At 34.8% G+C, this 23,536-nt stretch overlaps 1 protein-coding gene across 12 annotated transcripts in view; it reads left to right on the forward strand.

The window, feature by feature from the left end:
- Positions 1–23,536, forward strand: part of SCAPER (S-phase cyclin A associated protein in the ER) — a 535,706-nt gene that overhangs the window by 120,495 nt on the left and 391,675 nt on the right. For 9 of the 12 annotated variants that reach the window (XM_074392618.1, XM_074392622.1, XM_074392623.1 and 6 more), the window contains 6 exons: positions 8,304–8,566; positions 11,520–11,750; positions 16,801–16,971; positions 17,904–17,979; positions 18,094–18,211; positions 18,475–18,586. In XM_074392618.1, the coding sequence (XP_074248719.1) occupies positions 8,304–8,566; positions 11,520–11,750; positions 16,801–16,971; positions 17,904–17,979; positions 18,094–18,211; positions 18,475–18,586 (971 nt within the window). The remainder of the gene's footprint in view (positions 1–8,303; positions 8,567–11,519; positions 11,751–16,800; positions 16,972–17,903; positions 17,980–18,093; positions 18,212–18,474; positions 18,587–23,536) is intronic. The other 3 variants (XM_074392621.1, XM_074392626.1, XM_074392627.1) reach the window with 1 other exon arrangement.

Raw genomic sequence — 23,536 nt, forward strand, 5'->3', positions numbered from 1 at the left:
TCTAAATTTATACATACCTAAAACAACTTCAAAACATAAAGCAAAAATGGACAGAGCTGAAAGGAAAAATTCATAAATCTACACTCATTCTGGGAAACTTTAACATAGCCATCTCAACAACTGGCAGTACAAGCAGACAAAATTCAGTAAAGATAGAGAATATGTGAATAATGTGATTAATGAACTTGACATAATTGACATGTCTAGCAAATAATGGGTATTCTTTTCCTTTTTTTTTTTTCTTTTGACACTTCGATCTGGGTACTCTTTACTGATGTGAATTCTGGTCCGTTAATCCTCTGTTTTGTATGTCTAATATGCTATTAAGCCTGTATGTTAAATTCATAATTTATATTCTTTAGAAATTCTAGAATTTTAATTTGTTCATTAAAAAATAGCTTCCTGTAGCTACTGCTGTTCTTCATCATTCTATATGTTCTTGAACATATTTATCATAGCTATCTTAAAACATCTGTGCCTTAAAATACCGAATTACCTGTGGGTGTACATTAAAATCTTTTTTGGAGTTTTACAATTGTTTGACCCTTTTTTTTTAAAGCATCACTCACAATCTTAACACTGTGTATTAAAGATCATAGAGTCTCCAGCTAAAATGATCGTTTTTTTGTCTGGCAAGATGAGAGAGAACAAGCAGATTGCACAAGTCCCCTCCCAAAGGAGGGAGTGAGCTGCCTGTTCACTATCATCTTGCCAGACAAAAAACCCAATCATTTGTATTCTGTCTCCCTTTGAGAGAGGACGTGGGTGACCTTTGATTTGGTTTGAGATTTTATTAAGTTTGATTTGTTTTAATTTGTCCTTACTCCTTTTTGGGTCTCAGTGAAAAGCTAGGGTGTTTGCCAAGTCCACTGCATTCCTGAATTTGAACATTTTTTTCTCAGCACTATACAGTTGCTACAATACCAGCTTAGCTCATTAGCTTCCCAGTTGCTGCTTTCTGTTAGGTTTCTTGGAGTCTGCAAAGTTTGGCAGTTGTCAGACTTCTTAAGGAGAGATTAAATGAAGATTTTTTTGACTCATTTCCCTATAGTACTTTCCCACCCCCTCTAAGATTTTTGCCCCTTAAGTTCCAGTTGCTTTAGATTCTCTAAACTCAAATATCTATTTCAGCTTGTTGGGGATGCTGGCTTCTGCCAGGACTTGCTTCCTTGCACCCTGAATTCCAAGTGGTTTTGGAGAAAATGCTGTAGTCAATGTGGATCTGATCTTGTTGTCTTCTCTCTTCCTGGGAATTGTAGTTCCTTTAAGCTTGCCACGTTGGCTGCTTTCCAATGCCATGAAATTTTGTCTAGTTTTTATAGTTGTTTTTGGCAGAAAGAGGGCCAGTTTTAACACAGGCTGTTTTGCCATGGCTGTAACTGTAAGTTCAAATAGATAATCAAGCACGCAGGGAACATTTATCAAAATTGAAACATGCGGGGTCATTAGACATGTCTTAATAAATTGCAGGTGATTTAAGTGATTGTTACTGATCACAGTGGGATTAAATTAGAAATCAATTACAAAGAATATAGCTATATACTCAAATTTTTGGAATTTTGGAATGTGCTTTTAAATAACTCATTGAGTCAGAGAAGATAGCACAGTGAAAATGAGAAAAAGTGAGTTGAATGAAAATGAGCATTTAAAAACTAGCCTCAGTTGTACACATTAGAAAAGAAGAAAAGCTAAAATTCACTCTTGGTTCATCTGATGAAGTTAGGAAAGCAAGTTACGTCCAAGGAATATAGAACAAAATAAACTGTGTAGGTGAGAATAGAGAAAATAAAAGATGATAAAAAGTGGTTCTTTAAAATAGACTAATAGAATTAACAGACCTCTAGTTATATAGTACTGCACTTGATCTTAGCGAAAAGACCAAGAAGTGATTGTTTGTTACACAATATTGACCAAGAAGAAGAGGATGAAAGGAGTAATACCAGGAATGAAATAGAGGATGTTGCTAGAGATCCCACACATATTAAAAAGATAAGAGGATTTTTATGAGCAATATTAAACACTAAGTTTAGAAATACAGAAGAATTGACATTCCTTGAAAAACACAAGTTAAAATTTGCATTGTAAGAAATATAAAAACTTGAAGAGAGTTAGAAGTATTTTTAGACAGTGTGAGTTTGTAACTAAAAATTTTTCATGAACATTCCAGGTCAAGATGGTTTCACGTGTTACTTCTTCCAAAATTTTAAATAGCGTGAATCTTATGAAAACTCTTCTGGAGGATCAAAAAGGGGATCATGTTTTAATGTTGCCAATGTAACCTTAATATCAAAATCTAATCAGGAGTTAAAATAAAACATCTCTTGAACATTGATGTAAATATTTTAAACAAAATATTAGTGAATTAAATACAGTGATAAAAATAGTATTTCACAGTAAGATTAAGATTATTCCAGGTGCACATCAGTTAGTGGTTGTGATGACTTGAATTTAGTGCAACTTTCTTAATAACATTTGTAAAATTTAAAAAATTCTACAAGTATAAAAACTATGAAATGAAATGTAATTTTTAGTTTTGTGTACTCTCTCCTAAACTTCTAAGTATTTAGAAGTTCTCTGACAGTTTAATTGCATGATTCGCTTTTCTTAGACTTTCTTTATTATGGGAATAATTTTTTAATATAGTTTGCATTGAAGGTTTATTAAAAATATAATTTGTCTATAACTAATTTCTCAGTTTTAAAGAGATGTAAGTTATAGTTTCTAGTTTGATATATTTCTCTCTTGACTGCTTTAAATATTGTTTCAATTAAAAAATTATATGATAGTGTTTGTGTTGGCAATTTTATTGGTTAAAGGATTAGGTCCAAGTTTTAAGCAGTATTTCTTTCTGTGAGGAAGCTTTCGAAGAAGGGTGTTTTTCTTTCCTTTAAAAGTAAAATGAGTAAGCATAGTGCTTCTAAGGCTGAGCCAGTTATCTAGAAACTAAGATCTTTTGTTAAACTTTCTTAATTTTATAATATATTTTTTCCCTCTTGGTATGTATGGTTTTTATATGATTCGTCTTATGATTTTTATTTTAATTTACATTATATGTATTTAAAGGTTAAAGCATAAATGCATAATATGTGCTGAATTTTAATGAACAGATGAAAATTGAACATGGACTAGATATACGGTTTAAGGGATTTTTTTTTTTTTAGTATCATAATGTTATATTTTTAAAGAAAATGCCTATTTATATTCTTATAAAGATACATACTATATATTTACCAGAGAAATGTATTTGCTCTAAATTATTTCCGAAAAGATGATGGGGAAGGGGAATGGATTGAAAAAAGAATGGCAGAAATTGGGCTGGGTGGCTGTAGTTCGGTAGTCCCCAGTACTCAGATTAAGGCTGAAGGATTGCTTGAGCCTATGGGTATGAGCCTGGGCAACATAGCGAGACCAGTCTCAAGAAAAAAAAGCGACAAAATGTTGGTAATTGTTGAAGCTGGATTATTGGAACATGGGGTTCATTATATTATTTTCTCTATATTGTATATTTGAGAACTTTCATAATAAAGAACTTCAAAAATCCACGAAACAGATGTAAACATACTTTTTCTTAGCGATTTCAAAGTCCAGATCTATGAAATAAAATATTACAGTTTCTGTCTAATATTTATTTTAAAATAAATATAACAATATGAACATACACTTTTATATTTTAAAAAATAAGATAATGAATTAATATACCAGTTACAGGAATGAGCATTTTGGGTTTTGTTTTCTCCTGGAAATTTTTTTTTTACCTTTAGTGAATCGTGTGATGGTATGACACACTGTTCTATGATATACAGATTTGTTTTGTTTTTGTAGTGATGTAGATTTTCAGTTTTGTAAAAATAAACCTCAGAAATTGGCTTACTTTTTTCTGTTCAGTTTTATACCAGCTTTGAGATAAAATTCACGTACCATACAGTTTACCCATTTAAAGTATATAGTTCATTGGTCGTTAGTATATTCACGCATAATGTACACTGTCACCCCAGTAAATTGTATAACATTTTCTTCACCCATAAAGAAATTCCATACACTCTTACCTGTCACTCTCATAACCCCACATCCTCTACAGCCCTGTGGTGTTTTGGTGTTATCACAGAATTTTGTTTTAGCTATTTTGATAAGTGCATTGTGGTTTTAATTTGCATTACTTTAACAACTAATAATGTTGAATATGGTGGGCTTATTTTCCCTTTGTATGTCTTCTTCAGTGAAATGTTTGTTCATGTCTTTTGCCCATTTTCTACTTGAAGTGTTTGTAATAATACAGTTCAGTTTTTAGATTTCTCTGTGTATTCTGGACACTAGTGTTGTGTTGAATATTTTCTACCAGTCTGTCTTTCTCTTCACGGGGCGTTTTGCCCATCAAAAGCTTCAATTTTGATGAAGTATGATTGATTAGTTTTTTAAATAGATCATACTATTGTTATCAAGTCTAAGAACTCATTGCCTACCGATAGGTTCTGAAGGTTTTTCTCTTATGTTGCCTGAAGGTTTTATAGTTTAAAATTTTGTTTTAAACTATAAAATCTGTGATCCATTTTGAGTTAATTTTTGTATAAAATGTGCATCTTAAGTCAAGGTGTATTTTTTGCCTATGGATATTCATTTACTCCATCAGTTTGTTGAAAATTCTTGGCCAGGCCTGGTGGCTCACCTGTAATCCCAGCAGTTTGGGAGGCCAAGGCGGGAGGATTGCTTAAGCCTAGAGGTTTGCATCCAGCCTGGGCAACATAGTGAAACCTTGCCTCTACTAAAAATAAAAAATTAACTGGGTATGGTGGCACCTGCTTGTGGTCTCAGCTGCTCTGGAAGATCGCCACATTCCTGCCTGGGGGATGGAGTGAGACCTTGTCATAAATAAATAAGTAAATGGAAAATTATTTTCTTTATTGAATTGCATTTGCAATTTCAAAAAAAATTAGCTGGCCATATTAATGTGGGTATATTTCTGGGTCTGTCTTCTGTTTCACTGACTATACGTTTGTTTTTCTATCAATTCTGTACTGTCTTAACTCTGTGGTAAGCCTTAATACTGGGTAGAGTGATTGCTTTCTCTTTTTCAAAATTGTTTTTAACTATTTTAGGTCCTTTGTATTTCTGTTTACATTTTAGAATGAACTTATTTACATCAAAAATGTTGCTGGGAGTTTTAGAGAACAGCTACAACTATAGATCAATTTAGGGAGAATTGGTATCTTGCAACCTATGAACATGACTTGTCCCTCCATTTCTTTAGGCCTTCTTCTGTTTCTTTCATTAGCATTTTGTAATTTTCAAGATAGACGTTCTATACTTTTTTGTTGGACTTATAATCTCAAAAAGAAAATGAAATAGTTACAAGTTTTTAATTTTACTTTCCACACATTTATTATTAGTATATAGAAATGAAATGGACATTTAGCGTGTTAGTTTTGCATCCTGCAACTTTACTGAACCCGTATAATTCTTACATATATTCTCTGGGATTTTCTGTTGTATCATCTGAAAATAGGGACGGTTTTATTTCTTTCTGGTCTGTATGTCTTTTTTCGTGTGTGTGTGTGTGTGTGTGTGTGTGTGTGTTTTGTGGTACTTAGAACGTTCAGTACTATATTGAACAAACTCTTGAATAAGCTTGGTGATAGGGGACACCTTTCTATTGTTTTAGGTCTGGGGGGAAAGCAGTTTTGCACCACTAAGTATTATGTTAGTTGTACTTTTGTGGATGTTCTTTATCAAGTTGAGGAAGTTACCCTCTATTAAGATTTAATGCAAATTTTTTTTACGAGTGGATGTTGGATTTTGTGAATTGTTTGTCCCATATCAGTTGATATGAGCACATGATTTTTCTTGTTTAGCTTATTGACAATTGTGAATTACACTGACTGGTTTTTGAATGGTGAACTGGGATGGCATACCTGGAACAAATTTCACTTGGTCATAGCTTATAATTCTTTATATACATATTGGTATATTTGATATACTAATATTTTATTGACATTTTTTGCCTCTAAGTTCATGTTCTTTGTCTTTAGTCTGTGATTTTTCTTCGTCTGTTTCACTAAACTTAGAAATTTTTCAGCCATTATTTTTTCAATACTTTTTTAGTATTGAAAAACATTTCCTTTTCCTATACTCCTTTTCTTGGACTCTGGTGACACAATTATTGTCTCGTCGGTCCTGAGATTGTTCTTGGTCTTGTGACACCTTTGCAGCAAAAGTAGCAAACCAACTTACATCTCTTCCTTTCCTCCTGGTTTTGTAAGCTCACCCCACTTCTTGGCCACTTCGACACTAAGGAGGGGAGAGGTGGAAGCAGAACTGACTCATATCACCTTGTTGCTGTAGGTTTGGGTGGGATCCTAGCTCCCTGCTGGGCTCTGCCGATGCAAGGAAAGGGGAAATCCCAGTGCCAAACAAATCTGCCCCCTACTACTTTTTCTGCCTCGTCGATGCTGGTTGTAGCAGAAGCTCAGTTTTCTATAGGGCCCTGCTGATAATGGGTGAGGGTAGGAGCTAGTTCTGTTTCACACTGTTGTTGATACCAAATGTGAGAGGAGGCTCTGCTCACCATTGGGCCCTGCTGATGCTACTTGGATAGGGGAATCAGAGTGCCATCAATTTCTGTTAGGTGGGAGATGGAAGTTAAGCTCCCAGGGTACCCCTGCTTAAACTGTGGAGAGCACTGGTTACATTGGTGTTTGGCGCAGTAGAGTGGATATTGCTAAAGAGATTTTCTGTTTTTCTAGCCTATCTTTTTTTTTCTGTGCTTTGTCTTGGCAGAACAGGCATTTCTTGATGCCTATCCTGTCTGTCTATGCCTATTGATGTTTTAGAGACTTCTGCAGCATCCTGTCTGGAATACATAGGAGGCAGTGAGGAAACCCGGGGAACTCACTTCTGTGCTGCTTTTCATGTCCCCCAAATCCAAGGCAGTCTACTGTTGTCTGTCTCTCAGTCTTCCTATGTTTAATGTGTTTTATTTAGGGTTTGTAATTGTAGGATGGAGGGCCCGAAATGAGGGAATGGTTACTTCATTTTGGCTAGAACTGGAATTCTTTATATTAGTTTTGGAAAACTGTAATTAGCTAATAAGAATTTTAAATTGGGGCTATAAGCACTACTATACATGTAAATACTTCCACGTTGTCGTATTTTAGAGAAGGATTCTTACTTATTTTAGGCGATTCTGGTGTGTGGCTTTGAACGTAGGCGCTTAGTTTCCAGTACATGTGATAAAATATTGGATTAGATCCTCTGGGGTGCTATCAATTAATATCCTATAATTTTATGATCCTAAAAATAGTTGAAGTCAAGGTGTGCTGTTGGTGCTGGGACAGAGGAAACAGCTTGGACCTTGCAGGTAGAAGTCTGGATTCTGGAAGATAAAGAGACAGGTTTTTTTTTTTTTCTTTTTCTTTCTTTCTTTTTTGTTCATTACATTTTAGGTTTTGGGGTACATGTGAAGAACATGCAAGATTGTTGCGTAGGTACACACGTGGCAGCGTGATTTGCTGCCTTCCTCCCCATCACCTGTATCTGGCATTTCTCCCCCTGCTCTCTCTCCCCAACTCCCCACCCCCACTGCCCCTCCCCCATTTACCCCCCCACAGACCCCAGTGTGTGATGCTCCCCTCCCTGTGTCCATGTGTTCTCATTGTTCAACACCTGCCTATGAGTGAGAACACGCAGTGTTTGATTTTCTGCTCTTGTGTCAGTTTGCCGAGAATGATGGTTTCCAGGTTCATCCATGGCCCTACAAAGGACACAAACTCATCGTTTTTGAAGAGACAGTTTTTATATAGCCATTAGGATAGACACCAGGACCAATGTACCTAGACTAGCATTTTGAGATTACCTTTACTCTTTGTGTGATCTGGGACAAATTACTTAATTTCTCTTTGTCTTAGTTTCCTCATTGATTAAATGGGTATGATAATACTGATCTTATAGGATTGTTGTGAAGATTAAGAGATATTATATGTAAAGCACCTAAAACAGTGCTCGCACATAGTATACACTATTTAAATATTTATTATTACTCACTGACTATATAGTCTAAGATAAGCCTTAATCTGAATTTCAGTTTCGTCACTTGTAAAGTAGGAATAATTATACATACACTTATTTAAATATACAATATTTTAATATACACTTATTTAAAATACAAATAAACAATTTGTACAGTAGTTACTGCTGTATTTGTATATTAGTTGTATTTGTTGGAAATTAAATTGGAAAATGTTTTTATTCTATGGGTTTCCAAATACTTTTATCATCTAAAGAAATCTTAATTTTTTACTTTAATTTCATAGAACGGAAAGATGCTGAAGGATGGGAGACTGTTCAGCGAGGAAGGCCTATTCGTTCTCGATCAACAGCAGTGACGCCAAAAGTTTCATTGGCAACAGAAGCTGCAAGATCAAAGGATGACAGTGATAAGGAAAATGTATGTCTTTTACCTAATGAAAGCATACAGAAAGGTGAATTTGTTGGAGATGGATCTTCTGATACTATAGAATCTCATCCCAAAGAATCATTACACTCTTGTGACCATCCTCTTGCCGAAAAATCCCAGGTAGTACATTCTGAAAATCCTTTTACTGTCTTTTTTAAAGGGGTATGTGTATGTGTGTACTGGAATGCCTTAGTCTAGTGCTTCGTTTTTTAACTTATTGTGAAAAATTTCAGGTCTACAGAAAAGTGGCAAGAATAGAACAATGAACTCCTCCCACACTGTTCATGTACATTCATAAGTTAACATTTGCCACAGTTTATCTTTTCTCTTATTACATGTTACACATACATTAAATGCCTAATATTTGAGAGTAATGTGCAAACATCATAAGCATTCACCTTTAAATCCTAGAGCATGGATCTCCAAAGAACAAAGAAATTTATTTATATATTTACAATTATAAAATTTACATTTTATATTTAATTTAAATTTACGTGTACAATTATAAAATTCAAAGAATTTGACATATATATGTATTATTTAATTTACAGTCTATATTTAAAGTTTTTAGTTTTCTCAATGATTTTTTTAAATAGAATTTCCTCCAGGATCCAATGTGGAATTACACAGTTCATTTGGAATGTTTCTTTAATGTCTTTCACTGGATACAGTTCCTCAGCCTGTCTTTCTTTGTCTTTCAGGACATTAATAGTTTTGAAGAATACATTGTAAGGGTTTTTTTTTTTTGTACGTACATCGTAAGGGGGTTTTTTTGTACGTTGTCCTTGGTTCATTGTTGGTCTAGAATTCAATTTAGCTTATGCATATTTGATAGGAATAAAGTGATTGTCGTTAGTGTCACATCTGGAGGCATATGATATCAATTGGGCTAGGTTTGTTATTAACTTGAGATGGTGTCTTTGTGCCTCATTTGCAGCGTTAAAATTTGAACTTGTTCTACTTACTGAAAATTGAGTATAATTTGCCAATATTTAATATAATTCCTTAAAGTTAATATTCTCAATGTTTCTTCTGTTAGTTGAGTTGATGTTTATTTTACTTATTTAATAAACCAGTCTGTTCTTTTAGATATTTGTTTATATAAAGGTTTATGTTCAGTTGGTCTAATTTTGTGTGAAATGACTAATGAAATATAGGAACTTTTTTTTTTTTTATATCATACTCTGGGAACTAAATAGATGAGTTATAAAATGGTTGTAATATCTTTGGTCTAGAATAGTATCTGCTTTTTAAAACTCTCTCTCTTTTTACCTGTAGGATCTTTTTTCAACTGGAAATGCTTCTTAAATTCCTTATCTTCCTTTACTGATGAGAATGGCTCTTAACATTGTTTCTGATCTCTAAACTCTTTAATGTGTGTTTGTTTTATGCCTATGTGAGATTGCATATTCCTTCTGGGCAGTATTTTATGTTGCTTTTTAAATTTCCCACAACATGGAAGAGTCCTAAACGCATAGGAAGTAATTGGTGTATATTTGTTGGATGTAACTTTAAGAAAATCTTTAGTGTATGTAAGCTACATTAGAGATACTTAGTGAATAAACTACTTTTTATATTACTTAACAAACGGCTAGCATTTTTGCTGTTTCAGCTAAAAATATAACTTAGTATAAACATTATACAGTTGTGTGTAGTGAATAAATCTATATGCTATTGAGATTTCAGGAATAATATGTACATAGAACTTTTGAACAATTAAACTATTGCTAAAATTTTTCAGTATAAAAGTTCACTGCTGATGGCAGCCAAGCTGATACTTGTTTTCTCCACTGTCATTCTAAAGATGGAATTAACATATTAAGGTCTTTATGGTTTAGCTTTGATTTTGTTATATAAATGTTACTGAGTTTTTTAATAAGTGGGATTGAGTATTGTACACATAAGTAATGCTAATGTAAATATTGCCAAGAAGATTATAAACCATAGTGACTGTCATAGAAATAATGTTGAAAGCAATATAAACAATGTTATGTAATTTAAATAATGCTTATGCTAAAATCAACACTTTGGGACACTTTAAGTTTTGACTTAAAATTCTACAATAGTAGAATTTTTAAAGTAGTTTATGAGACTTAGCCAAGTTTGATATTTGTATAAATAATTAATCAAACTGGGGGCCGGAGGTGGTTTATGGCCACTGCAGTGTTTATCTAATGTTTATTTAAGAAGTGATGTGAGTTTTAAATTCACAATTTTAGAGTTCAGTTCTTTAACTTGGAGTATTATTGGGAAACAGCACCGTTCTTTCTCCACTCTGTTAGAAAGTAAAAATAAAGGCCTGACTCTACTATATTGAAAAGTATTTAAAAATGGATATGTATTTAGCCTAAGCCAGTGTTGATTTTTTAATATTGTATTTATAAATCTCTTGGTTTGGTATTAAATATTCCTAAAGGGGAAGAGGGAAGATATCTAAATCTAAAGTGTATGACTCTCACAGTGAGACACTGCATGCTTTTGGTCTTCACCCTTAGATCATACTTTTCTCTTTCAGATCTGAGAATTGGTATCATGTACCATATGAATTTTTATCAAAGGTGCTTTGAGATCATGTTAGTATTATCTGAAGAGAACAAGTTTTACATTTTTGTGTAAAATGCCCTCCAAATATATTTTGGGTAAAAATTGGTTTCAGGATTTTTTCAAAAGTGCTGAATGTCCTCATTTGGTATTAGACAATTTTTGCAAAAGACCATGTGAATGCTTTTGGTTGTATAACACAATGAATGCCTCATACTTGTGACTAGGTTTCATTCGTGAGGGATGCAAAATATTCATCACAAATTGGCCCACAAGAAAATTACCATATAAATTGCTTAATTTCTTAGAATAGTTTGGACAGTGCCCAGTACATAGTAGGCATGCAAGTAAAATTTGTGCTTATGATCCCTGCCCTTTGGTTACACTTTAAACATGAAAAAAGGATAAGTAAATTTTGTCATCCAGTCAAGTACCTCTTCACAGTTAATAGGTTAAGCAAAATATTCTTCTAGAGTGGAATAGTTGCTATTTTTTATTGTCTCTGATTCATTCTATAAATATGTTTTGTTAGTTCACAGTGAGTACATTGGATGATGTGACGAATTCTGGCAGTATTCAAGACAACTATGTACGAACTTCTGAAATATCTACTGTCCACATTGATACAGAGTGTGTTTCAGTTATACAGCAAACTAGTACACCTCCTCTGCAAGTAAATGAAGAAAAATTTCCAGCAGAGAAAGCAAGGATAGAAAATGAAATGGACCCTTCAGATATTTCAAATGTGAGTGCTGCTAACTTGGTAAGAACAACTTATCAGAATTCTGAGTAAATACATTTAAGAGGCATAAAGCTCAATAATAATTACTTTTCAAAGCATTTTTATATATGTTATTTATTTTTAACATTTTATTCATGGTAATCTTTTCATATAGTTGAGATTCTAGTTTTTTAGAGGAAGAAAGTGAGACTGTGAGAGTTAAGTGACTTGTTCAGAATCATTGTTTGAACGTAATTTGATCAAATGACCTTTAGCCGAGATTTAAGAATCTAAACCAGTAACAATAAAGTCTTCCGTGCTACCTATAGCATTCTGATAGATGGGAAATGGTGTCTGCTAGATTTAGTTTTAGAACCTTTCTTAACAGAGTACTTTAGACAGCTACTTTCATTTGCTTGGAGTTGGTCTTTACAATGAGATTTATTTACCATCCCTATTCCAGAATCTCTAAAAATGCATTGATTCGTGATTATTTATAAGTTTATGATTTTAGATGACAACTTATTTCTACCCATCTCTTCCTGTTGCTCATTTTAGTATCAAGATACTTGACCGGGGGATAATCCAGAATAAATCATGCTAACTTTGTTTAAAAACTAACTTTCCAAAGAAATAGGCACATGTAAAAAGCTGTGAAAAATTACTTAATTAGTTTCTTCTAAAATTTAATGCCTTATGCTGAAAGATCTTAACAGCAGATGGTATTAGGTAAAATTATACATTTTATAGAGATAAGAATAGAAGTGAAACGATATGGGTTAAGCGTAAAAAGGAAAATAAAGATTATAGTGATATAAAAAACATGTTTAAATTATTTTAATAAGGTAGAACAATTGTTATTCATCTTGTGTCTTTTAGTAATGAATATTTTGAAATGTTGAACATAATTATGGTCAAATAAGTAGTAAGCTTATTGTATGGGGTGGAATTTGGTAATTTTTTTTTGTTTTGTTTTGGTAGCTGGATGTCAAATTGTATGTTTTGCAGTTTGATTCTGTGAGAATCAAATTTTAAAAGAGGAAAAGTATCCTATACTTAAAAAAGCATGAAATAATTAAAAATTCTTACCTCCATAGGTGATGGGGGGATGGAGGCAACAAGCCACCGTGGCATGTGTGTACCTATGTAATAATCCTGCAGGATCTGCACATGTACCCCAGAACTTAAAGTATAATAAAAAAAATTCTTACCTCATTATTTTTATTTTCATCACATATATAAACTTGCAGAGTCATTAAACTTTTTGTTTATTTTGAGGAATTTGCATACTTGAAAGCAAGCAAGCTCTGCTTTAAATGTGAATATTAGTGTATTCTTAGAGGTCTTAAGAATCCTTTTTGGTTTGTTTTGACAGAAACATTTCTATGGGTTGCTCTAGATAAGCACCTTATTGTTTAGTTTCTAAGTGGAGAATTACAGAGAATTCCTGTAGTGATGAGACAACTGTTTTTTCTATTCTTTCTCAGTACAGTATTGTCACATAGCTGTTTAAAGTTATCTGCCATTTGCTTATTTAATAGAAACTTTTGCAAAAATCAGTCACAGTGAGATCTTTCTACCTAAGATCAACTTTTGCCACCATTATAAATGCGTACTATTATAAAACCCAGCTTGCATTGGATTTACTAACATTTTCAGTACTTATTGAAAATTTGGAAAATTTCTAAATAATGATGTATGCAGATATTTTATTTGTATTTCACCATGTGAAAATAGTTAAAGTTGTAAATGATTAATTGAATCACTATTTTACCTGTAAACTCTTCTACAAGGTTAGAATATTTTCAGGTCTTCAGATGTTAACTAAACAGAAATGTTACAGCCTGGGGAAAGATAAAATTGAGACAGAAAACAGAGAAGGTTGATGTGAGCGCTTACTGTCTGCAAACTTACATGTATTCAACTCTAATATTTAGATTTCAATTATTGTTCCTTATAGAGTTTTATGGCTCATTAACAATAGTTAATTGCTATAGTGCTTTTGGGTTTATAGAGAAGAGCTTATAATGCACAGAAATAGTCTCTCCTCTAAACTTCTCCATCCCATTCTGTTCCCTAGGGACAATCTGTGTGTTGTAGGGTAGGGAGCATGGTAGAGAGGTGGAAAGGAAGCCTTAAAAGATACCAATGCAGGCCGGGCGCGGTGGCTCAAGCCTGTAATCCCAGCACTTTGGGAGGCCGAGGCGGGTGGATCACGAGGTCAAGAGATCGAGACCATCCTGGTCAACATGGTGAAACCCCGTCTCTACTAAAGATACAAAAAATTAGCTGGGCATGGTGGCACGTGCCTGTAATCCCAGCTACTCAGGAGGCTGAGGCAGGAGAATTGCCTGAACCCAGGAGGCGGAGGTTGCGGTGAGCCGAGATCGCGCCATTGCACTCCAGCCTGGGTGACAAGAGCGAAACTCCGTCTCAAAAAAAAAAAAAAAAAAAAAAAAAGATACCAATGCCTAGGCTTTAGGCCAGAGCGCATATATAAACTGAGGCTGAAACATTTATATTTTTAATACTTTTATTGAAGTTATTGATTTTTAGCAAACTTTATGTATTTAAAGTGTGTAAATGGATAAATCTTGATATGTATTTACATCTGTGAAACCATCACTATAGTCAAGATAATAAACATAATGATTACCATCAAAGGTTTTCCCCTTCTCCTTTTTAATTCTTGTATCCTGCCCTTCCCTTTACCGCCTTCCTAGGCAAACACTGTTCTGCTTTATTTTAGTATGTATTAGTGTGCATTTTCGGAATTTTATATAAATTGAATTGTGTAGGCTTTGCTTGGCTTCTTTCAACATGTTTATTTTGAGATTTATCCATGTAGCTATGTGTATTAATATTTCATTCTGTTCATTGACATTACTAATATTCTGTTATGTACATGTAACACAGTGTGTGTTCATTCACTTGCCCAGAGACATTTGAGTTACATCTTTTTTTAATGAATAAAGATGCCATGAATGTTGTTGTATACATCTTTGGCTGAACACGTTTTTATTTCTTTTGAGAAAATACCTAGATCAATTTTACTGATAGTATTGTTCAGGTCTTCTATATCCTTACTAGTTTTTTTTTTTCTGTCAGCTGAGAGAGGGGTACTGACATTACTGAATGTAACTGTGAATCTATTTTTCTTTTTTTTAACAACTTTATTGAGATAATTTATATATAATACAATCCATCTGTTTCAAGTTTACTGTTTTTTTTTAGTATATTCACAGAGTTGTGCAACCATCACCATAATCAGCTTTGCAATTCTTTCATCACGCGAAAAAGGAAACCCAGTGCCCATTACCAGTTACTCCCTTTTGCTCCATGCACACCCGCCATAGATAACCACTACAATGGTTTTTGCCTATTTTAGGCATTTCATAGAAATCAAATACAGTATGTGATTATTTGTGAGTGACTTCTTTTACTTAGCATGTTTTAGAGGTTCATTCATGTCTTAGTTTGTCTCGGTACTTCGTTCCTTTTTATGATCAAATAATATAATCCACTGAATGTACCACATTTTATTTATTCATCAGTTGATGGACATTTAGGTTGTTTCTACTGTGCTATTATGAATAGCACTGCTTTAAGTATTTGCATACAAGTTTTTGTGTGGGCACATTTTTATTTCTCCTGGATATATATCTAGGAGTGTAATTGCTGGGTTATATGAACTCTATGTTTAACCATTTGAGCAACTGTCAGACAGTTTTCCAATCATTTTACATTCTCATTAGGTTTATTTATTTTTGCATTTCTATAAGATTTTGCCTTATCTATTTTGAAGTTCTGTTAGGTCCGTAAACATTTAGGATTGTTTTGACCTCTTGATGAGTTGACTCTGTTATTATTATAAAACGGTCTTCTTTATTCCTGGTGATGTTTTTTGCTCTGAAATCTGTGTCTGATGTTAATACTTCAGCTTTCTTTTAGTTATTGTAGATCTTTTACTTGTAATGCATTTTTTTCTTATAGGAAGCATGTAATTCAATCTAATTTTTTTTTTTTTTTTTTTTTTGAGACGGAGTTTCGCTCTTGTTACCCAGGCTGGAGTGCAATGGCGCGATCTCGGCTCACCGCAACCTCCGCCTCCTGGGTTCAGGCGATGCTCCTGCCTTAGCCTCCTGAGTAGCTGGGATTACAGGCACACGCCACCATGCCCGGCTAATTTTTTGTATTTTTAGTAGAGACGAGGTTTCACCATGTTGACCAGGATGGTCTTGATCTCTCGACCTCGTGATCCACCCGCCTCGGCCTCCCAAAGTGCTGGGATTACAGGCTTGAGCCACCGTGCCTGGCCCTCAATCTAATTTTTTATCCAGTTTGATAACTGTTGCCTATTACATGTTATATTTACATGTAATATAATTATTGATATGATTTGTTTAAATCTACCGTTTTACTATTTGTTTTATCTTCAAATCGTGTTCTTCCTTCCCTTTTTAATTTTTTCATAATTTCATTTTATCTCCTTTGATGGCTTATTAACCACATATATTTGTTTTGTTATTTCAGTGTTGGAATTAGGATTTATAGTATACATCTTTAGCTTCTTATGAGGATTTATTAATTAATGATTCTCCTGCATATTATTACTTATAATGCATTTTTAAAAGTTAGGTGTATATATGTTCAGAAATCATCATTACCAGTATGGCATATATTCTTTCCATGTTCCCATTATAGTATACTATTCTGGTTTTACATTTAATGAGTAAATTCAATCTATAATTGTTCTGATTTTTGGTACTCAAATGAAATTCACACTTTGTCTTTAATAATACCTGTTATTTATATAACTTCACAGTTTCTCATACATAACTGTCTGGTAAATAAGGTAAGTCATTGATTATTGTTCCATTTGGTGGAATACCAAGTAGGTTCTTGGTTTTTTAGAAGCTTCAAAGGCACACAGCTAGTAAGCAGATGAGCCTATTTAGAACTCCAGGCTTTTTGATTCTAGATCAATACTATTCTGTGTATACTGTTGAGTTCATGATTAGAACATAAAAAATGATCACTTTCTAGTCAAGTAGTGATTTTTCTTTTTGTTGATGTGTTTTTAACTTTATAGTCCATGGCAGAAGTCCTTGCTAAAAAAGAAGAGCTAGCAGATCGTCTAGAAAAGGCCAATGAAGAAGCCATTGCTAGTGCTATTGCTGAAGAAGAACAGTTAACTAGAGAAATTGAAGCTGAAGAAAACAATGATATTAACATTGAAACGGACAATGACAGTGATTTTTCTGTGAGCTTTAAGACTTTTTAACGTAACTATTCAAAATTTATATTTAGAAACAAAATTATCCAGAAAGACTTGGAATCCATCTAGCCCTATTTAAAATTATTTATTTAAAAATCATCTTCAATAATAATAACTATTATTCATAGGGTGATTTAGACTTATACAATACACAATAGCAAATCTTTTGTTAGCACTTTACTGTTAACTAAGCATTTTCGTGTATGATACAGTTGACAAGTTAGGAGTTGTTATTTTTATTTTACCAGTCAAGAAATTGAGTCTGGGCTGGTTGTGGTGCCCCATGCCTGTAATCTCAGTACTTTGGGAGGCCAAGACAGTAGGATTGCTTGAGGCCAGGAGTTTGAGACCAGCCTGGGCAACACTGTGAAACCCCTATCTCTATTAAAAAAATTTTTTAAAATTGAGTCTGACTTAAAGTAAGAGCTTATCATTACTCAGATTATAATTTGTAGAGAGTGAAGAGGAATCTAAGGTATTTTACTTTTGTATTCTATTAACAAAAAAGCAAATGATACACTGCCTTCTGTTACTAAGTGCTTAGGATATGTATGTTAATGATGCGAATTTGTTAAAGAATAAAAACAATGAAATGTTGTACCTATTTGTTTATTAAACTTTAATTTTTCAGTATGTGCTTTGTAGGTGTTAGCATTTACATCGTAATAGGATAAGGCCAGTATATTTCTTAAATTTACTTCATTTGTCTCTGCTGTTAATGGTTGCTAGGCTCTTAAAATTTATAGGCTGTTGGTAGTTACTATGATTGTCCTGCTAGTTACCTTTTTTCTGGTTTTCAGCTGTTGGTTAAATGAAATATATTAACAAGAGGTAGGACATTTTCATGTGTAGTTCATCTTCTAACGTTATAATTGTGTTCAAAGATTTTTTTTTCAACTTCCCTTATTATATTTTAGGCCAGCATGAGCAGTGGGAGTGTATCTTTCTGTGGTATGTCCATGGACTGGAATGACGTCCTTGCAGATTATGAAGGTATTGTGTATATGTATATTGGATGTGTGGTACAGGGCTTAAAAGTTTGTTCTCAAATGTTCTTTTGACCTGTATGGTTAAACAATAATATATTTTTTTTTTCTTCCCGAACAGCTCGTGAGTCTTGGCGCCAAAATACATCCTGGGGGGACATTGTAGAGGAAGAACCTGCTAGACCTCCAGGACATGGAATTCACATGCATGAAAAACTTTCTTCACCCTCTCGTAAAAGGTCTGGCGTTTGAAACTTAATTTGAAATGGTTCACAGGGAGGAAACCAGCCACTCTTGGCTCTTAAATAAAATTGCTACATGGCATTTTTGGGCGTATTACTTTAGGACAGTTTCAGATCCATTGGAAAGTAACAAAGCTTTCCTGAAATGTTGGGGCAAATTAGTTTTGCATACTTGAAGAACTATGAAGTCTAAAGAACACTCTTTCTGGCCTTATCATGTAAACATTTCATGTCTCTTGTCCGTTTGTTTGTATTAATAGAACAATTGCAGAATCTAAGAAGAAACATGAAGAAAAACAAATGAAAGCGCAGCAGCTAAGGGAAAAATTACGTGAAGAGAAAACATTAAAGCTTCAGAAATTGTTAGAAAGGGTGAGTTTTTATTTTTCAGGAAATAATGATAGTCTGAAGTTGGTGGGCTTAATTTCAACTGCACTTCTAGTCTGAGAGAAGCTAAAACAACCATAAAAATAATTAGATTTGTTAGGAAATAAAGACATTTTAATCTGTTGATCAAAGAAGGTTAGCTATAAAAAAATTGTCATTTTGAAATTATCTGGTAAGTTGATATTTTGCAGGGTTAGCCTGGATTATTGAACCTGTACTTGTCTTTTGCCATTTTCATCAGAGGGTTTCCTTGGGGAGATTTTTCTGAAGTGTAGAAAGGCCTGATAGGACAAGTTTGGAGCCTAAGACTATCAGTTTGTAGTGTTTTCCCATGGTCAGCTCTGGTCCTTGCTCTTGGCTCTGATTTTTACTTCTGTTTATGTATCTGCGGCCAACCCCTTCAGCCATAGGAATGCAAGCTACCGCCCTGTCCCACAGTTGTTGTCAATGCATGTCCATATGCAGCTGGCCAAATAGCCATGCACACACGTGGCCACAGCTGACCATGGTCCCCATTGCCACATGTATGCCTGCAGTCAAACTGCACCTGGCCTCTGCCATCACCTGCCTTGGCTCCCACCCAACCAAAGGCGCTCACTTCTTAACACAGAGGTGCTGCTTGCAGCCACTGCTTACACCCTGTAGCTGTCATACCAGTGCATACATACAGACCAAGAGTTGTACTTCCCCACACTTTGGCACTCTGTATGCCAGTAGGCTTAGTGCAACTGTATGCTCCTTCATTTCCCCCCAAGTCAGTGCTCCCATCTGAGCAATTGACTATCCTTTCTGAAGCCACTTCATAAAGAGTGGAGAAGGTGACTGCTTCTTTAAGTGCATAGACAGCAATGCAAGGACACAAGGAACATGAAAAATCAGGAAAACTCGACACCACCAAGGGAACACAATAAATATCCAGCAAGCAACCCAAACAAATGAAGATCCAGGAAAAACTGTTGATGGTCAGTGAACTGTAAGAGAACACAGATAAGTAATGTAACAAAATCAGGAAAACAACACAAAAACAAAAAGGGGATTATCCAGAAGCTTATAAATAAAGCCCCCACCTTCCTGGGACAGAGCACCTGGGAAAAGGGTTGTGGACACAGCTTCAGCAGACTTAAATGTCCCTGCCCGGCAGCTCTGAAGGGAGCAACAGATCTCCTAGCACAGGACTCGAGATCTGGTAAGGGGCAGACTGCCTCCTCGAGTGGCTTCCTGGCCCCCATGTATCCTGACTGGAAGACACCTCCCAGCAGGGGCCGACAGACCTCTCATACAGGAGAGCTCTTGCTGGCATCTGGTGGGTACCCTTCTGGGACAAAGCTACCAGAGGAAGTAAGAGGCAGCAATCTGCTGTTCTGCAGCCCCCCCACCCCTGCCCCCCGATGCTTCCCAGGCAAGCAGTGTCTGGAGTGGACCTCCAGCAAACTCTAGCAGACCTGCAGCAGAGGGGCCTGACTGTTAGAAGGAAAACTAACAAACAGAAAGATACAGTTTCAACATCAACAGAGAGGACATCTACTCAAAGACCCCCATCCAAAGGTCATCAACTTCAAAGACCCAAGGTAGATAAATCCACGAAGATGGGAAGAAACCAGCACAAAAAGGCTGAAAACTCCAAAAACCAGAATGCCTCTTCTCCTCCAAGGGATCACAGTAAAAAAAAAGAAAAAGAAAATCAATAAGAAAATAGCTGACTTACGACACTGTACTCTAAATGTGCCTAAGAAATACATGTAAGATTTTCTACGCCAAAATCAGCAGAATGCTCATTCTTCTCAAGTGCACATGAAACGTTCTCCAGAACAGATCGCGTGTAAGGTCACAACACAAGTGTTTAGAAATTTAAGAAGATGGAAATCATACCAATAACTTTTAGATCACAGTGGAATTAACCTAGAAATCGGTAACAGAAAATAGGAACATTCGCAAAAATGTGAAAACTAAACATATGGTTGAACAACTATTTGGTAAAAGAGGAAATAAAGGGAAATTTGAGTAATACCTTAACACATGAAAACAAATATAACTCACTAAAATTTGTGGGATGTGGCAAAAGCAAGACTCTGAGGGAAGTTTATAGTAATAGATGCCTGCACGAGAAGAGAAGAAAGATCTCAAACAACCTAGTTTTCTAACTCACAGAACTAGAAAAAGAAGAAACAAACTAACCCCAAAATTACTATATGGAAAGAAATAATGATTAGAGCAGAAATGATTGAAATGCAAAAGAGAAAAATGATAGGAAACAAATCAACAAAGAGTTGGTTTTTTGGGAAGATTAAAAAAATCAACGAACTCTTAGTCTAAGAAAAAAAGACGCAATTAAATTAGAAATGAAAGTAGAGTCGTCACAATGGATAACACAAATAAAAAGGATCGTAAAGAACTACTACAAATAATTATATGTTGCTAAATTGTATAACCTTAGAAGTGGATAAATTCTTAGACATATACAGCCCACTAAGACTGAATCAAGAAGAAATAAAGAGCCTAAACAGACCAATAACAAATAAAGAGATTGAATCAGTAATCAGAAACCGACAAAAGGCCCGGGCCAAATGGCTTCACTGATGAATTCTATGACACATTTAAGGAGAAGTAGTACCAACCTTTCTTGAACTCTTCTGAAAAATAAAAGAAGAGGGAACATTTTTATGAAATGCGAAATATTCTGTTGGTCTTTGCCTGTGGTTCCTGACATAGACCTCCTAAAACTCTGGTAGATAGAAGCAGCAGGAGAATTTTTTTGTTCAATATTTGTTCTCTGAGCCTGGTTCCCAACAGATAACTTCTATGATCTTTGTAATTTCTTGAGTGGTAAGAAAACAGTGCATCTGAAACAGAGTTTCTAAATACCCTGGGCTGTGCTGAGTGATAGGAGCATCTTTTGTTGTGATGAGGCTGCTCTTGGTAGTGTCCCTGATAGCCTCAGAATTGGTGCTGGTCACCAGAACTTTGACCTTCTGGTTCAGTTGATGGCTAAAGCCAGTGATTTAGTAAATCATGCCTCTGTAATGAAGTATCTGTTAAATACCCCAAGAACAGAATTTGGGGAGCTTCTGGGTTGTTAAACATGTGGAAGTGCCTGGAAGTTGGCACACTTGGAGAGGGCATGGAAGTTTCGTGTTCTTTCTTCACACTTTGCCCTAGGCATCTTTTCCATCTGGCTGTTTATCTGCATCATTTAAGAGTTCCTTTGTAATAAATTGTCAATAATAAGTGAAGTGTTTCCTTGAGTTCTATGAACCACTCTAGCAAATTAATCAAACTTGAGGAGACAGTTGTGAGAGCGCCAGATTTATACCTGGTTTGTCAGAAGTATGGGTCAGAACTTGGGACTTGTGATTAGCATCTGAAGTTGTGGGGCAGTCTTGTGGGAGTGAGCCCTTAATCTGTGGGAGCAGGTAGAAAATGTCAGAATTAGATTGAATTATAAGACAGCTAGCTGGTGTCAGAGAAGTGGTCAGTGTCAGAAACGCCCCCCTAAAAATCTTGGTGAACAGAATTGTTACTGTATTGTAGGTGAGAGTAGGAAAAACAATTTAGTTTTTCCTATCTCTTATGACTCCCAAACTTGTATCATGAGGCCAGCATCACTCTGATTCCAAATCTAGAAAGAGATAACACAAGAAAGGGGAGAACTGCAGGCCAATATTCCAGACGAATATAGATGCAAAGATCCTCTTTACTAGCAAACGAAATTCAAGAGTACATTAACAATCATACCATGATTGAGTGGGATTTATCTCTGGAATGTCATGTAAGCATGGCGAAATACACTAAACTCTATAAATGCAATATGCTACATTAATACAATGAAAGGCAAAAAATATGTGAGCGTCTCAATAGATGTTGGATAAACGCTTGACAAAGTTCAACATCCTTTCATGAAAAAAACCCTTGATAGGTATAGAAGGAACTTCTCTCAACACAGTAAAGGAAGATGCTGTTGTTTTAATGTTTGTCCCCTCCAAAACACATATTGAAGTTTAATTGCTATTGTAACAACATTAAGAGGTGGTCTGTTAAGAGGGGATTGGGTTACGTTGGCTCTGCTCTTAGGAGTGGATTGATAGCTTGTGGAAGTGGGTCCTTATTTCGGGAGTGGTTGCCTTACAAAAGGTTGGATTCAGCTCCCTTTAGTGCCCCTGCTTCTCTTTGCCCTCTCTTGCCCTCTTGCTTTCCTCCAGGATTGATTTAGTAACAGATGCCAGCACCTTGATACTGGACTTCCTGGCTCCAGAACGATTATATGATAAATAAATTTCTTTTCTTTATACATTACCTAGTTTCTGATATTCTGTTATAGCAGCACAAAACAGACAAAGACAGCTGATACATAAACAACCCATAGTTAACATTGTAATTGCGAAAAACTGAAAGCTTTTTCTCTATGATCTGGTAAAAGGCAAGTATGCCTACTTTTACCATTTCTCTCCAACATAGTGCTGGAAATACATGGAAAAGCAGTCAGGCAAGAAGAAGAAATGAATGCATTATATGGGAAGGGAAAGAATGAAAATTGTCTATTTCTACATAATATCATAAACATAGAAACTCTTAAAGAGTCCACAAAAACTTTGAGAAATAGTATATGAATCCAGTAACATTTCAAGATACAGAATCAACAGCTTAGAAATCAGGTTTCCATACACTAACTATGAACTGTGTGAAAGAGAAAGTAAGGGAACAGTTTTCTTTTTATTAGCAACAAAAGGAATAAAATATTTAGGAATTAACTTAAGCAGAGAGGTAAAATACTTGTATAGTGAAAATTATAAATTTATAAAAGAAAATTTAAAACAGCAAGTAAATAGATATTTGTGTTCATGGATTAGAAGAATTAATATTATTACAACGTCCATACAGCCCTAAGTGATGTACAGTTTCAGTGCAATCGCTATCAAAATCCCAACCATTTTGTTTTAG

This window comes from Saimiri boliviensis, chromosome 2 (genome assembly GCF_048565385.1).
Source record: "Saimiri boliviensis isolate mSaiBol1 chromosome 2, mSaiBol1.pri, whole genome shotgun sequence".
In the NCBI taxonomy this organism is placed as follows: domain Eukaryota; kingdom Metazoa; phylum Chordata; class Mammalia; order Primates; family Cebidae; genus Saimiri; species Saimiri boliviensis.